A 17,192-nucleotide genomic window follows, 5' to 3' on the forward strand; every position below is an offset into this window, starting at 1 on the left:
CTTAGGCCTGCTCCCCGGGGGATTGGGCCTAAGCTGGCAATCAGACATCCCTCTGGCAGCCAGGCAACCCTTGCGGGATGTCCACTTGCCAGCGAGGAGCAGACCTAAGCTGCAGTCGGACATCCTTAGCGCTGCTGAGGAGGCAGGAGAGGCTCCCACCACCACCGCTGTACTGATGGCTTGTGGCTGAGCAGAGCTCCCCCATGTGGGAATGCACTGACCACCAGAGGGCAGCTCCTGCATTGAGCGTCTGCCCCCTGGTGGTCAGTGTGTGTCATGGTGATCAGTCATTCCCAGTCGTTCTGCTGTTAGGGTCAGTTTGCATATTACCCCTTTATTATATAGGATAGAGGCCTGGTGCATGGATGGGGGCCGGCTGGTTTGCCCTGAAGGGTGTCCCGGATCAGGGTGGGGGTCCCGCTGGGGTGCCTGGCCAGCCTGGGTGAGGGGCTGGTGGCTGTTTGCAGCAGGTCACACCCCCTTCAGGGTGGGGGTCACCACTGGGGTGCCTAGCCAGCCTGGATGAGGGGCTGATGGCTGTTTTCAGGCTGCCTGCACCTCCTTTAGGGTGGGGGTCCCCACTGGGGTACCTGGCCAGTCTGGGTGAGGGGCTGAGGGCCGTTTTAAGGTTGGCCAGTGACTGAAGCTCCCAGCCTCTCCTTTTTTTCTTCTTTTTCTTTTTTATTCTGGGATTTATTTACCTTCTACAATTGAAACTTTGCTGCCGTCACTGGAGCTGAGAGCCAGCTCCTGCTCACTCCAGCTCTGAGGCTACGGCTGGCTGAAAGCAGGTATCTGGGGTTTGTTTAGCTTCTATAATTGAAACTTTGTTGCTTTCAGTGGAGCTTAGAGCCGGGCCGCGGCAGGTGGGGATCCTTGGCTTCCTCCATCACTGAAGCAAGCAAGCCTCCTGCTCGCTTCAGCTGCGTGGCTGCCGGCCGCCATCTTGGTTGGGTTAATTTGTATATTGCACTGATTAGCCAATGGGAGGCATAGCGAAGGTACGGTCAATTACCATGTTTGTCTATTATTAGATAGGATAAGTATTTTTTTTTTAAAATATATTTTATTGATTTTTTTACAGAGAGGAAGGGAGAGGGATAGAGAGTTAGAAACATCAATGAGAGAGAAACATCGATCAGCTGCCTCCTGCACACCCCCTACTGGGGATGTACCCGCAACCAAGGTACATGCCCTTGACCAGAATCGAACCTGGGACCTTTGAGTCCGCAGGCCGACGCTCTATCCACTGAGCCAAACCGGTTAGGGCAGGATAAGTATTTTTAAGAGCTCACACTTTAGTGGGGGGTTTGCTTCTCCAGCTCTTGGACCGCGTAGGTAGGATGTTGTCTTTCTTGATTATAACCAAGGTATTCCTTTGGGAAGGGGAGGGAGGGAGAGAGAGGAGAGAGAGAGAGAGAATGAGAACATTGATGTAAAAGAGATATTGACTGGTTGCCTCCTGCATGTACCCTGACTAAGGGGCAGGGAGCAAACCTGCAACCCAGTACATGCCCTTGACCGGGAATTGAACCCAAGATCCTTCAGTGTCTGGGCCGATGCTCTAACAACTGAACCACCGGTCAGGGCAAGCTGATACATTTCTTAAGATTCCTTTCTGCTGATGAGGCCAAAGTCATGGCTGGTGGTGACCAGGTGCCGGACTCCTGGACACGGTTGGAGTAGTGCACAGGTGCCCCTGACTTTTCTAAGCACAGGAAATGCAAGCTCTGGCAGCAGCCTGGACACAGGATGATTCGTTTCTACTCTTGCAATAGGCTGTTTTATGTAATTAGCCTGTGTGCTGAGAGATTGACATAATCAGGGTGATAATTTAACTCAAAACAAAAAGTGCTGTTTTTCCGGGTGGATTTGGTGGTGTTGAGGAAGGGCACGAACAGGGACTTGAGAAGATAGGTTTTCTCAGCCACAGAAGGTGGGATCTGATAGGCAACACCATTGTATATGAATGTAGACATATGGCATGTAATCTTGTATTATAAGATCATGAATTTTAAAAAAGTTAACTAAATTTTAAAACATTAATAGAATTTAAGGCCCTCCTTAAAACTTGAAAGGAAGTCATACATAGACTAAGAACTACAACTTATTTCCTCCAGTGCTGAGTAGCTAACAGTGATAGATAAAGAAATCAGTGACTGACCAGGTTTGGCCCACCCTCTGCTTTTGTAAATAAAGTTATTTTGGAGAACAACCACCCCATTCTTGACCTATTTTCTGTGACTGCTTTGTGCTACAAGAACAGAGGTGAGTAGGTGTGAAGGTGGTTTTGCCCACAAAATGCTGAAAATATTTACTACTTTAGAGAAGGCGTTTACGGACCTCTGCCCTGTGCCCCCGCTGATTTTGTCCACCTGCCTGTCCTCAGGGAAGGTCAGCGCTGTGGACTCCCCCTCCGTGTGTCCGGGTCACACTGTGCATGCACCCTGAGGCTCATCTTGAGGGATTTGTCGGTCTCTGCAGAGCATCACAGTCTGGGCCCTGTGTTTCTCATTCCACACCACAGACACCACAGGGGGTCTTTTTTCCCATCCAGTCTTATAATCTCTGCCTTTAAGTTGGGTTGCTTAATTCATTGACTTTAATGGAGTTACATATATGCTTGGGTGTACGTTGACCATTTTGATGTTTATTAGTCCCCCTTTTTTTCCTCCTTTCCTGCTATTTGTACGGTTCTGTCTCCTCTGTTAAGTTTACATTATCACTTGTGTGTAATATTTTGCAGTTGCTCTGCATTTTGCTGCCCCTGCACTACAGTGTCCTCCGACCAGGCTGGTCATCCTTGTAGATCTGGGTGTGCTCAAATCTCCAGACACGTGTTTATGTTAACCAGTCATTTGTGTCATTGTATGCGAAATGCATTTACAGCATTTAAGATGTAATGCATTTTCATGAGAAACAGTGCTATTTCATATGTAAGAGTGTCTGTAGAGGAACCCTGGGAGGCTTGTCAGGAGTGCTGTCTGGTTGTGCCGGAGTGAAATTCCCTAAGGCAGCCTCGAAATAGGGTAAGATAATGGTGATTGACATGGGGCAGGTGGGCGTGTGCACACGTCACCTGCAAGGGCCTGGATCGAGACTTCCCCAGGGCCATGTGCACAGAGAGCTCACCACCAGGAATGGGTGACTTTAAATGAAAGGTGCTGGAGGCCAGAGGTCCAGACCCGAGGTCCTCACTGCTCCTCCCGAGGACATGGGCCACGTCGGCACATTTTTATTTTCACAGCCAGGGAGAGCTGCCGGGTGGAGGCCAGAGGTGCTTCTCAGGGCCTGTGGGGCACAGGGCACCCATAGCAAGGAATTCACTAGCCCAAAATGTTAATAATTTTGAAATGGAGAAAACCAGATCTGTACTAATAAGAACGTGTTAAATTTTCCCAGCATAAAACATTTACAGAAGGTAAATTAGAGACAATTGACAAAAGGTTTGTTGAGTGCCATTATCTTTTTCTTTGCTCTAACTAAAGACACCATGTATATTAAAATAGATTAATCAAGGTTCTTGTAGAAATTTAGAGTTTCTGGAAAGCCTTTCTCAAGTTGAAGATAACCCAAAGCTGTGTAAAATAAGTTATGTCTCAGTCTCAACTGATAAATTACTGACTCCAAACTTTTTTTTTTTAGGTTTCTGATGTAGAAGAGCTTTCCCCTCCAGAGTATCTTTCAGACCTGCCCCCATTTTCAAGGTGTTTAATAGGAATAATCATAAAATCTCCAAATGTGGTCAGGTAATCATTTTCACTGTCTGATACTCTTCCCGCGGCTGTGGCTCAGCTGGCTGTGCTGTTCCTTTCACTCTCAGAATTTCTCAGAACTGCCCTCTTTCTTTGACAGAAACATAGATTTTTCTCCCATTTTATCAGTGATTCAAGATATTTACATTAGATTATACATTATATTTACACTAGAGGCCCAGTGCACGAATTTGTGCACGGGTGGGGTTCCTTGGCATGGCCAGCGATCCAGGCTGATTGGGGCCAGCCGGCCAGGGGGAGGGACCGCAGGAGGTTGGCTGTGGGAGCGCACTGACTACCAGGTGGCAGCTCCTGCATTGAGCATCTGCCCCTGGTGTCAGTGCATGTCATAGCGACTGGTCTACCGGTCATTCGGTCAACCAGTGGTAACGGTGCTTAGGCTTTTATATATATAGACTACACTGAAACACATTATACTGTACACTTGTATAGTATACTAATACATTGTAAATATTACATAAAATACCTACATTATACTTACAGACCCATTCTGGGGCTGTATAAGTATATATAAAGTAGAATTTCTCTAACTTTTTGTAAAATATATTCATCCAAATCTGGTGCTTCTCGTAACTAAAATTCACTTAGAGGGAGACATTTAGAATGTTAATGTGTTTTATAAAATGCTTGTTACTCTGGGTGAGGCATCAACGTGGCTTCCACTGGTCAGCACACACCTGCATATTTCTCCAGCCACTTCATTCACCTGATACCCTAGGCTTGGCACATACAAGACTGAAGGGTTAAAGAAAGAATAGTTTTGAAGGTGCCTGATACCTGTGAAACTTTAATAGCAGATCAGTTCAGTGAGAAATTTCAAAAGCATCGTTTTTAGCAGCTGTGAATTACCTTTCAGAAACATACTAAGTTTTGTGGTGTGTATTGGGGCATACAGAGTAGCTTCCTTCACTTCACCAGAAGACCCATTCTGGTGGAGTGTCTCACCTGTGGGATTGGCGTACCAGAGTGAAAGTGTGGGAACTAGAATTTACGGTGGTTAATGAATCTTACCTGTATTTGTCTTTCTACCAAGTATTAGGGTGCATGCTGTCAAGTAATTTCAGATGTTTGTTTTTTGCAGGTCATTTTTAGATGAGTTAAAGGTGTGTGTTAATTCTGACGATATTGAAGGAATTGTGTGTCTCACGGCTGTTATGCATATTATTTTGGTTATCAATAAAGGTTGGTTAAATTTCTATCACTTTGTTTGGGCTGTTGCTGGCCCTATCTTAGAACTGTTCTGGAACTTCTAGGACCTCAGTTCCCGTGTTCCGTGATCCCCTGCTCTGACACTTATCTGCCCAGCTCCCTCTACTTGGCTGAGCCTGCACTGGGGGTAACCTGCTGGCCTGAGCTTCTTTTTTTAAAAATATTTTATTGATTTTTTACTATAAAAGGGAGAGGGATACAGAATTAGAAACATCGATCAGCTGCCTCCTGCACACCCTCCACTGGGGATGTACCCACAACCAAGGTACATGTCCTTGACTGGAATTGAACCCGGGACCCTTCAGTCTGCAAGCCGAACCTCTATCCACTGAGCCAAACCGATCAGGGCTGGCCTGAGCTTCTTAATGCACTTCCTGTCCCCATCACCTTTCCCCCCTGAACCCAGTACGTATCGCTCCTGTGCCTCAGAATTGAATTTATTTGGGTTGTCATATATTACCTACTAGAGGCCCAGTGCACGAATTTGTGCACCAAGGGGTCCCTCGGCCTTGCCTGCGGGATCGGGCTGAAACCAGCTCTCTGACATCCCCAAGTTGTCCCAGATTGTGAGAGGACACTCGCCAGGCCGAGGGACCCCCTGGTGAACGATCGGGGCTGGGGAGGGACGCAGAAGGTTGGCCAACCGGGGAGGGACCGGGGGAGGGCTCCAGGGCGTGTCCAGCCCGTCTTGCTCAGTCCCAATTGACTGTACCAGTCGGAGGGTCTGCCACCTGGTGATCAGTGCACATCATAGCAACTGGTCGACTGGTTGACTGCCCCCTGGTGGTCAGTGCATGTCATAGCGAACGGTTGAGCAGCCTTAACATATCATTAGCATATTACACTTTGATTGGTTGAACGGCTGACCGGTCTATCGGGCACTTAGCATATTAGGTATTTATTATATAGGCTGTTTAAAAATCTGAATATATTTTGCTAATGATGGTATGTTTTGGTGTTAATATTGAATGTATCTGCTAAATGCTTAAGCCTTAGCTTTGCCTGTTGTGACTGTCCCAGCCAATTGCAATAGCACTGGGAAATGCCTGGAGCTGCCCTAAAGTGCTTCCCTCAGCGTACAATACAGTAACACCCTGCAGTGCATTACCGTTAGCTTTTTCTGTTTTTGTTCAGTTTTAATAATGTCAAAATTATTAGATAACATGTTATATCTAGAGAGTGCTCCTAGGACGATCTCCCCCATAAGCCCGAGTCTGCAGTCTTATGATAATGTTCGGTAACTGGTTTGCCCGAGGCCAGCCATCAGAAAAGCCTCCCCTAAGGGTGTGTCCCTAGTTGAGATCTGCAGGTCGAGGGGACCTGCTCTGTGTGGAGGGTGTGAGAATGGAGTTGGGTTGCTGATGAGCACCTAGGACTTCATAGGTACTTAACGTATTTGCCAAGCCAGTGGTGGCGCTGCGGTGTGGTCGTTGTCATTCTCACGGAGGCACAGATAGGCACGCACTCGCTGGTGAACAGACTCCTGGGTCACCTTCATCGGAGCTCTCTCTGCCTCAGAGCTGCGGGGAGCTTCGCCAGCATGGGACCCTCACATCAATAAGTGGGCCAGCGCTAGGGGGTGGTGGGTGCTCAGTCGTGTTGAAATGGTGCCTGCATTGATGGCAGACATATTTGTCTTTAACATACTTACAGGTAAGCATAGAAGTTCCAAAGTGAAGGATGTTGCAGCTGCCGTTCACAGAAAGCTGCAGACCTTCATGGAGATTACTTTGGAGGAGGACAGCAAGGAGAGGTAAAGCTCGGTCTGCGGCGGGCGGCCCTCTGGAAATGCTGGTTGTTCCACAGGTGCCTTTTACATCACGTGGTCCCTCTGCCCACAGCCAGGGGGTTAGGAAACGGGATTGTAAAGATAGAAACATTTTGTTGGCAAAACCCTTGGAACATATGTTTAATTGATTTCTATGTCTGTCTTCAAAAACAAAAACCTTTATTTGCAAAATATTGCTCTAGAAAAGTATATATGAACTTATTTTGTAGATTATTATCTACACTAATAAAAGAGAAAACTGGTAATTGGCGTACGACGATACCCTTTTCATTGGCTAATCAGGGCCATATGCAAATTAACTGCCAACTAAGATTGGCAGTTAACTGCCAACAAGATGGCGGTTAATTTGCATATGTAGGCACAATGCAGGGAGGCGAAAGGGAAAGCAGGAAGAAGCCCCCTGCCACTGACAGTGATCGGAAACCCAGGGGGGAGCTAAGAGCTGGGGGGCAGGGCAAAGGCGGCCCTGGGGCCGCCTTTGCCCTGCCCCTCAGCCATGATCGGAGAATCAGGTGCCTTTGCCGCCCTGGCCAGTGATAGCAGGAAGTAGGAGTGGAGCCAACGATGGGAGCTGGGCACGGTCGAAGCTGGCAGTCCCTGGAGCTAGGGGCCCCTTGCCTGGGCCTAAAGTGAAGCCCACGATCGCGGGGCCGCTGCAGCTGTGGGTCCCTGCTGCCCGGGCTGGACGCCTCAGCCAGAGGCATCCTGCAGGGGAAGGGGCGGAGCCCGCGCGATCGCGGCGCCCCCCCGCTGCCACTGCAGGTCCCCGCTGCCCGGGCCGGACACCTAGGTCAGAGGCGTCAGGTCTGGGCAAGGGGCCGATCCTGCGATTGGAGGGAGATGGGGGTCAACGCCTGAGGGCTCCCAGTACGTGAAAGGGGGCAGGCTGGGCTGAGGGACACTCCCCCCCGCCCCACACCCAGTGCACGAATTTCGTGCACCGGGCCCCTAGTCCTATCTAATAAAAGAGAAACATGGTAATTAGCGTACAACCGCTACCCTTCCCATTGGCTAATCAGGGTGATATGCAAATTAACTGCCAGCCAAGATGGCGGCCGGCAGCCAGGCAGCTTGAAACTAACATGAGGCTTGCTTGCTTCAGTGACTGAGGACTACAACGTTCCCCGCCTGCCTTGCCGGCCTCTGAGCTTGCAGTTTAAGAAACATTGTAACAAATATAGAAGCTAAACAAAACCCCAGAAACCTGCTTTCAGCGAGCCCGGGATCTCAGAGCTGGAGTTATACATTGTTTCGATTATAGAACCCAAACAAACCAGATACCTGCTTTCAGCAGCAGAGGCCTCAGAGCTGGAGCCAAAGCTAAAGCTGGCCCAGAATTAAAAAGGAAAAGGAAAAAAGGAGCAGTTGGGAGCTTCAGCCCTTGGCCTCTTACCCAGGCTGGCCAGGCACCCCAGTGGGGACCCCCACCCTGAAGGGGGTGTGACCAGCTGCAAACAGCCATCATCCCCTCACCCAGGCTGGCCAGGCACCCCAGTGGGGACCCCCACCCTGATCCAGGACACCCTTCAGGGCAAACCAGCCAGCCCCACCCATGCACCAGGCCTCTATCCTATATAGTAAAAGGGTAATATGCCTCCCAGCACCGGGATCAGCGGAGCTGAGAGGCCTCCTGGCACCAGGATCAGCGTGACAGGGGGCAGTGCCCCAACCCCCTGATTGGCCCTGCTCTGTGCGTGACAGGGGATGGCACCGCAACCTCCCCATCGACCCTGCCTTGAGTGTGATGGGGTGGTGCCCCAACCCCCCAATCAGCCCTACCCTATGCGTGACTGAGGGTGGAATCACAACCTCCCAATCCGCCCTGCTCTGTGCATGACGGGGCGGCGCCCCAACTCCCCAATCGGCCCTGCTCTGAGCCCGACCAGGGGCTGCACCTAGGGATTGGGCCTGCCCTCTGCCACCCGGGAGCAGGCCTAAGCCAGCAGGTCGTTATCTCCCGAGGGGCCCCGGGCACATGCCGGGCTGAGGGATCCCCCCCTCCCCCCGAGTGCACAAAGTTTTGTGCACCGGGCCTCTAGTTTTTTTTTTTATAAGAAAGTTCATTTTTTTTAAATATATTTTATTTTTTACAGAGAGGAAAGGAGAGGGATAGAGAGTTAGAAACATCGATGAGAGAGAAACATGGATCAGCTGCCTCCTGCACACCCCCCACTGGGGATGTGCCCGCAACCAAGGTACATGCCCTTGACCGGAATCGAACCTGGGACCCTTCAGTCCGCAGGCTGACGGTCTATCCGCTGAGCCAAACAGGTTAGGGCTGTAGATTATTTTTGATGGCTTGCTTTGCCTTTGAAGCCATGGGCGTTCTAAGCTGGGCTGTGCTGGCACGGGTGCTGGCAGTGACCTGCCGATGCTCCTAGGAATTGTGTGGACTCTCAGATCAGCTACAGAAACCATGTTTTTCCTGCTGTATTGTCAACTTAAGTTTACAGAGCTCTGCACTAGGTAATCAGTTTTGTACATGCCTGGGAAAGTAGCCATTTTCTCCTTTGGAGAAAAACTTTCAAAATCCTGACTTGCTCATGAATGAGCGAAGACAGTTTTGTTTCCCCCTCCCAGTCTGTATACCTCTCTTGCCCTTTCCTGCCTGACCGCATTAGCCAAGACTTTGGTTCACACGCTGAAAAGGGTGGCAGGAGGGCACCTCCCTGCCTTGTTCCTCTCTGAGTCTTAAAGCTTCTACTTTCTCAGTGGGACCCCCCACCCCCGTGGCCGTGGCCGTGGCCGTGGCCGTGGCTGTAGGATGTTCTCCCTCACGTGAGCACAGCCCCTGGTAGGGGCTTGCAGGGAGGCAGGTTGTGAAGACTCACTCGGCTTCTGCCTGTGCTTAAAGGCGTTGAAGACCCGGGTCCAGTGTCCTGGCCCGCAGGAGAAGCCTGGCCCGGGGCTGAATTTGTCTGTGCTTTGCCCCTGTCCCTTCCAGCTCTAAAATTCCACATTTCATTCGTTTTGTTCTTTAACATCCCTATTTCTTCGGTGTACCTAGTACAGTGAGCCTTTCCCCAGGCATTAGGAGAGTGAGTAAAATAGAGCTGAGTGTTTTCAGTCCGAGGCTCCTTAGGAGTCAGGAGACAGACAAGCTGGGTTCGAACCCAAACTCTGCCCTTATCTGCTGTTTGTCTTGGGCCCGCCGGCCCCGGGCGCCTCGCTTAGGACAGGAGCATGTGCGATGCCAGCGGTCTGTGTGTGCTGGCTCCGTCTCGGTCCCGGAGTGACGCAGTCCTGTCTGTGCTAGTCTATACGTAGGTCAGCGTGAGGGGCTGATGCCTGGAGTTAATCAGCTCTCCTGCCAAGGTGGCAGAATGCTTTTCCCTCTGGTCTTTTAAGGCCAGGCTCACTTAAGGAGACAGTGTTTTGAGTAAGTGGAGTGTTGGTGACTTGGTGTGTCCTGTGTCCCTGTCTCAGGTCCTGGGGGTGGGAGACGGTGCTTTTCTCTCCCAGGCCACCAGGGATCTTGGGTCTGGCTAACACTGGCCCTCGTGACTGTCCTGGTCTCTCTAAACCAGCGGTTCTCAACCTGTGGGTGGCGACCCCTTTGGGGGTTGAACGACCCTTTCACAGGGGTCGCCTAAGACCATCGGAAAACACATATACAATTACATATTGTTTTTGTGATTAATCACTATGCTTTAATTATGTTCAATTTGTGACAATGAAATTGGGGTCACCACCACATGAGGAACTGTATTAAAGGGTCGCGGCGTTAGGAAGGTTGAGAGCCACTGCTCTAGACCCTAAAGAGCTGACCTGGGTGGGGGGCGCTATCTTTCCTGTCACCGGGGCTGGAGGCCTTGGAGAGCTGAGGGGGCATCGGAGTGTTCTGGTGTTTCTTTTGGGGGCCAAGAGCCTGCTCACTGCCGTGGCGGCAGCTTCCATGGCCTGCGCCTCTCACATCACCGTCTGTTTCCACCTGAGTGTCCACAGGACACAGACAAGAACCACCACACATGGGGTGGCCCAACAGTTAGAGAGGAACAGTCAGCCCACAGAGCATAGCAATGCAGCACTCAGGAGACGTCACTGCTGACTTAGACTCCAGGTGGGCAGAGGGAGCACGTCGGAGGGATATGTCAGAACAGATACTGATGAAAAGTTACAGGGACAAAGGCAGACCAAGAGAATAGACCCAAGACAGGCAATGATTTAATAAACGATAGGAAAATGTGTAATTTTAAAAATTTTGTTGTTTCACTAAATTCTGGATGGGATTGATGACAAAAAATCACATCCAAGTGTTAGTAAAAATTCCTGAATTCCAGGGATAAAGAGAGAATTTTAAAATGTTTCTAGATTTGTGCTGGCCCCTATGCCGGCCACTCATCCCTTGTGGACACTGAGGACTCAGAACGTGAGTCAGCTGAGCTGAGCGGGGCATGGCATAGAGTGCACACCGAGGCCTGGAGACAGCATGGCCATGATTGTGTAGTTGTCAGCAGTGAAGCGGGGGAAGGAGGGAGGGAGGGAAACTTTGATATGTGAGACACATCAATTGGTTGCCTCCTGCACGTGCCGCAACCAGGGCCAGGGATCGAACCTGCAATCCAGGTACAAGCCCTTGACCAGGAATCAAACCTGGACCCCTCGATGCTCTGGCAAACTCTCTAACCACTGACCCGCACTGGCCAGGGCTGTCAGCAGTGTTTTTATATTGATAGCTGATTGCTGTCTTCTGGGTGTATTGGGCTAAATAAAACATTAAGATGCACTTCACCTGACTCTTTTGACCTCTTACTGTAGCTGCTAGAAAGTGCAGTTACACCTGTGCTGGCGCTGATACTAGAAGGGCTGTTTGCGGGCCCTGTGGCGGGGCATCTCCACGGGGAGCAGCAGGTGGCGCTCTAGCTCAGGAGACCTCATTTGGGGTAAAGATCGATATCTGTGTCTAGGCGGGAACTGAGAGCTTAGCTGGCTCGTGCACCCTCTGAGGGGAGTGCCGGACGCTGGTGGCATTTGGGCAGCGAGAAGGACGGGAGTGTCGTTAAGGCTCGGAGAGGGGTGCACCTGGCATGTGCGCACTGCCCAGTCGGCTCTAGACCTGGAATTGACTGTGGTGGTCTCTCCAGGGCCTCCAGCCCCAGTGACAGAAAAGATAGCGCCCCCTCAACCCCCCACCCAGATCAGCTCTTTAGGGTCTAGAGCAGTGATGGCGAACCTATGACACGCGAACTCATTTTTTTGGTTGATTTTTCTTTGTTAAATGGCATTTAAATATATAAAATATCAAAAATATAAGTCTTTGTTTTACTATGGTTGCAAAGATCAAAAAATTTCTATATGTGACACGGCACCAGAATTAAGTTAGGGTTTTTCAAAATGCTGACATGCCGAGCTCAAAAGGTTCACTATCACTGGTCTAGAGAGACCAGGACAGTCACGCGGGACCCTGCAGGGCTTAGGTGAGGTCCAGCCCACATCGGCTGGGTGGGGCAGGCAGGGAGGGGAGGAGGCACGGTGAGGCCTGTCTACAGGTTTCAGGTGACTGAGCCAGTGGCTGCCATGTGGTAGTGCATCCCCCTGTCCTTGTTTCTGTGTAGAAGGGAAAGCTCAGGATGCAGGTGCTAGAGGAGATGTGCACGCATGTGGTGGAGTCCGCTGAGTACCGAGTCATGGGCAGAGCCTCCCACACGCGAGCACCATCAGAGAGGAAGCCATCTCTCGGAATAGGTTGACTGACTAGTTTCATTTGTGTGGAGCGATCCTTGGGGACCCCTGAGCTGCTGGCTGTGGGGAGTGATGGCCGCTGTGTTCGCTGATGCTTGTCCACATGCTGCGTATCCGCTAAGACAGTGTGATTCTTCCTTCTCTGACGTACATGGACTGGTCAGTGGGCAGTGACTGCTTGTTTCAACTTTCTTTTTAAGTGTATTTGGTTTTTAGATTTACTTTGTGAAAATGTACATTTGGACAGTTTGGTCACTTATATTTATAGCTAATTCTTTCTTTCCTTGTGTTTCAGATTTCTCTACGAATCATCATCAAGAACTTTGGGAGCATTTTTGAATTCATAACCGAGCCAACATCTTTGGTTACGTAAAAATAGAGAAAAGGGACTGACAGGAAATGAAATGAGTGTGTATTTCCCTCGTGTTTTCAGTATATCCCATGTAATAGGAAAGGTGGGATTTGGGGAAGTGTGTGTTGGAAGCTCAAAGTTCTTAAATGTTTGCCTAGTGCCTGCAAAATAATATAGTTAATGTAAAGGGCTCAGGAAACCCGGGGTGCAAAGAAAAAGTCACCTTTCTAGCACCCCTGGTTGTTTTAAAAATGATACATGTATGTGTGTGTATATATATGTATATATATATTATTGCTTGCAAACTGTAATAAAGCAAAGAAAACACGTATTCTGGAGAGCCTGTCTTCTACCAGAAGGTGCTGTAGCGGAACCATGGCCGGGCACGGGGGGAGGGCCACACGCAGGTCCTGGAGCCGCCACCCTGCGGGGGAGGTGGGCCCTGTGGCTGCAAATACGAGCCATTCAGTTGAGCTGAACTACTGTTAGTTGATCTTTTCTAACTGCGAGCTGTTCCGTGCCCACAGATGACTGGCGCCTGGCTTCCCGGCTGCATTGTCCATAACCCTCTGTGCCCGTCCCGGTTACCAGGAAGTCACCACGTTCATCCCAGATCCCTGTTGGCTACGGGTCCTAAGTCGTGGCCAGTCAGCACCTGCGGCCTGGGAGGCCACCTGGTGACAGGTGGGAAGGGAGACCCTCAGGCATGTGTGCATTCTGTCCTCAGACCCGGCGGGAGAGTAAAGCAGTGCCCGTGTCTGCAGGCCCCGGTGTCCCTGAGAAGCACACGACTGCGCACTGTGGTTGGGCTATAGGGCCAGGCTTGGTGCAGGGACTGCCGAGAAGTGAGGTGGGGCTTGTTTTAGGAGCTGTGAACACACTCGTATGGCTGCCGTATTTCGTGTTGGGTACTCGTCACCGTGGGCCTCAGGCTGCTCACCTGAGTAAGGCACCTGGGCCAGGCTCGACCCCAAGAACGCAGGTCGGCAGGCTGTGGGGACTGGAGCTGAGCAGAGGCGCCTGCCGAGCCTGGAGAACTCGGGTGGAAGAGCTGGTTTGTGTGCAAGGCCTGGAGCCTGATGACATGCACCCTCCTCAGGCCCCTTCCTGCCACTCGCTTGCATGGGAGGCAGGAGACCTGGGAACCCAGAGGCCTCAGACAGCAGAGAGCCTCCACATTCAGGTGTGAAGGGAAACGGCACGGACTTCGCAAACTCATCACTCTGAGCCCATGCACAGTGTCGCCACGGGAGCAGCTGTGCACCGTGTGTGACAGGCTCCAGGGTCGTGCCCAAGGGATGGGCTGGTGCCGGGAGTGGGGAGGTGTAAGGCAGGAAACGTCCCTTCCTGGGTAAGACCACCCACAAGAGGCCGCACACAGGGACAGAGCCCTAACATGTCAGGAGCAGAGGTGACACAGCTGCTGCAACAGCCTTTTTCAGAAATGCCCTTCGTTTTCAGGAATGAGCTAGAGGGTTTATGAAGTATGTTGGCCCAATAAAAATGGAATTACATTTTTTTTTACATATTGGATTATTTCACCCTTTAAGACACAAAAGAGAAAACCTGACTATCCTAAAAACTCGTGCGTAACTGAAACTAATTACCCTCTTTCCACAAGGAAAACACCCCTCGGGTTTGGAGGCGAGTGCTCCAACTGCCCCAAGGAACTCCTGTCTCAGGAGCTCCTGGGATCTGGAGACACCTCCGTGCGTGCCAGGAGGCTTGGCTGGTCATGAAACTGACGCACAAGGGCCAGGGCAAAGAAGAAATATAATGTGAAGTTTAGGATCTTGAGTTGGGGTTCATGCTGTCTGGGTATGTCCTAATGCCATCACGTGACCTTGTGAGGGGCGCGGAGGTGAAGGTGGGCACTGTAGGAAGCCATGGAGGTCTCCTGAGCCTTAGGGGGGTGCGGCCCTACCCTGCCTTAACTGTGGCTGTGGCATCGTGGGCTTTTGGCTCTAGAACTGGACAGAATAAACTAGGATCAGCCCCATCCCAGCCAGGCCTAGACGGGGAGGCTCTTGGACACGGGACAGAGGTATGGAGCAGGGCGGGGGGGGGGGGGGGGGGGAGGCGACCTTTTAGGGAGGGCAGTAGTTGCTGGGGACACAGCATCAGCGATGAGGGGGACTGGGGACATTGAGGGTCAGTAATCAGTTCTGACTATAGATGGACTGGGCTGAGCCATGACACTTCGCTGTCACCCCCACCCCAAAGCCTGCCCAGGCCAGCCTTGTTGGGGCAGGAAAGAAACCCAGTTAACGGCTGTGAGAAGGCCGGCTGATGAGGGCCAGACACCAAGAAGAAGTGTGCGGGGCTACGGGACAGGCAGAGTAGAAGTGAAGCTGACATTGGGCAGATGGACCCACAGGGTCGGAGCAAGCTCAGGCCCCTGCCAGATGCTGAAGCAGGTGGGATTGGGGCACCAGGTGGGGAAGGGAGAAGACAGGGCTCCCTGGCAGGGCCACAGGTTAACGACGATGATGATGGAGGGGTTAGGAGGTGAGGAACACACTCTACATCCTCACACACATGCACATAGCACACCCCTCATACACATGCTCATGGCACATACTCCACACACATGCACATAGCACACACCTCACACACATGCACATAGCACACACTCCATACACATGCACATAACACATACTTCACAGACCTCACACATTCGCTCACAACACATCCACGTTTGCTAATACACGCAGCTGTGCCAGGTCTTTAGGACGCAGTCTCCGGGGCGTGCACGAGTCCTCAGCGCCCTCCCAAAGCCTGGACAGTGGCCAGCACAGAGCCAGGCCACAGGGAGGAGGGAAGCGCCCCGGCAGGGCCCACCCCCACTGGGAGTCCTGACCCCTGACAGGAGCTCAGAGCTCAGGAGTGGCTTCCTGGCTCCAGCTCCCATTTCCAGATGATCTTCCAGGTGAGGCTCCCCTAACCCCCACCCCTTCCCAGGCTGAGGACTCCCCTCCCCTCCTCGCCCCCATGCTCAGACCATGCACAGCCTGAGCTCCAGGAAGCCCAGACACTACCTGCTTCAGGTGAGATCAGACCCAGGCGGCTGCCAGGCACATATTTTTGTCGGCCTCACCCACGGATACTTTCCCCACGGGATTTTAGGGGGTGGGAGTGGGGAGGGAAGAGAGGAGAGAGAGACGTGGATGCGAGAGACACACAGGGATTGCTTGCCTCCTGCAGGCGCCACAACCAGGGTCAAGGATGGAATCTGCCCCCCCCCCCGCACCCCGCTTCCCAGCGCCGGCCTTTGCTCTAACCACGAGCTCTGGCGGCCAGGGCACCGGCCACACTTGGGTGGCGGCAGTAGCCGGTAGTCGGCAGAGAAGGGCCCCATCCATCCTAGGACAGGGTGCGGCGGGCCTTCAGGCACATCTAGGGCAGCCAGTGACGCCCTTCACCCCCACCCGGACCCTGGCGGGCGGGCCGGGCTTCCACTGGGGTCAGAGGGCTGGGAAGGGCGCGCGGGTGAGGCAGGGTGGGGTGGAGGGAGGGGCGCGGGCCCGGGCGAGGGAGGTACAGCGCGGGAGGCTGGGCGCCCACAGGTGGGGGGCCGAGGGCGGGGCGGCGGCGCGGGGACAGCGGGGGTCGTGGGTGGGCGGGGCCGGGGCGGGGCCGGGGCGGAGCTGGCGGGCGGACGCGCGGCGGGGGCGGGCCGGGGGCGGGGCCGGCGGCGCTGTCCGGTGCTGAAGCGGCGGCGGCGCGGAGCGGGGAGAGGCCGCCATGGACCGAGCCGCCAACCTGGGGCCGCCGCTCGCGCTGCCGCCGCTGCTGCTGCTGCTTCTGCCGCTGCTCCCGCCCGCCGCGCCCGCGCCCCTCGCCCGGCCGCTCGCGGGGCTCCTGGGTGAGTGGGGGGCGCGGGGCGGGGGTCCGAGGCAGAGGGGCGGGGAGGGGCGCCGGGCAGGCGGGACGGGCTCCCGGGGCGGCAGGGGGTCGCGCGCGGCCCAGCGTCGTCGTCCCTGCCCGAGTCGCCCCCGCGGTCCGGGTCGCCCTGTGCGCTGCCCTTGCTGGTGGCGTGGGTGCGCCCCGCGTGTTCGTGCCGCGTGCGCGGGGGGTGGGGGCAGGAGTGTGGGTCCCGCCTGGCACCCGGCTCTTCTGGCGTGGTCACCGCGCGCCGGCCTCCCTCCTTCGTGGCAGCCCCGGGGGGGGACAGGGCGCCCGAATCAGCTGAGCGCTCCCGGGGTCGGAGCCTGCAGGGCGCGGGCGGCTCGGGGAGGAACTGGGGCGCGCGGCGCAGCTCCCCGCTCGGTCCTGATGGAGCCACTGGGCAGCCCGGGCCCGGGCCCTGGCCGGGCGCCCGTGGCTCACCTGGAGGGAAGCTGGGGGCGGGGGAGGCCGGGTGCTGGCGGGCAGGGGGCACCCC

General features: G+C 53.4%; 2 protein-coding genes across 9 annotated transcripts in view; both read left to right on the top strand.

Annotated features, from left to right (window-relative positions):
* Positions 1–13,139, top strand: part of NCAPG2 (non-SMC condensin II complex subunit G2) — a 60,401-nt gene extending 47,262 nt beyond the window's left edge. For all 6 annotated transcript variants that reach the window (XM_059711303.1, XM_059711308.1, XM_059711306.1 and 3 more), the window contains 4 exons: positions 3,646–3,749; positions 4,858–4,958; positions 6,639–6,738; positions 12,752–13,139. In XM_059711303.1, coding sequence (XP_059567286.1) covers positions 3,646–3,749; positions 4,858–4,958; positions 6,639–6,738; positions 12,752–12,803 — 357 coding nt within the window. In that variant the 3' untranslated portion in view covers positions 12,804–13,139. The remainder of the gene's footprint in view (positions 1–3,645; positions 3,750–4,857; positions 4,959–6,638; positions 6,739–12,751) is intronic.
* Positions 13,140–16,501: 3,362 nt separating this feature from the next.
* The window catches only part of PTPRN2 (protein tyrosine phosphatase receptor type N2), a 470,186-nt gene continuing 469,495 nt past the window's right edge, over positions 16,502–17,192 (top strand). For all 3 annotated transcript variants that reach the window (XM_059711309.1, XM_059711311.1, XM_059711310.1), the window contains exon 1: positions 16,502–16,673. In XM_059711309.1, coding sequence (XP_059567292.1) covers positions 16,553–16,673 — 121 coding nt within the window. In that variant the 5' untranslated portion in view covers positions 16,502–16,552. The remainder of the gene's footprint in view (positions 16,674–17,192) is intronic.

The sequence above is a fragment of the Myotis daubentonii genome, chromosome 10 (assembly GCF_963259705.1).
Source record: "Myotis daubentonii chromosome 10, mMyoDau2.1, whole genome shotgun sequence".
Taxonomy (NCBI): domain Eukaryota; kingdom Metazoa; phylum Chordata; class Mammalia; order Chiroptera; family Vespertilionidae; genus Myotis; species Myotis daubentonii.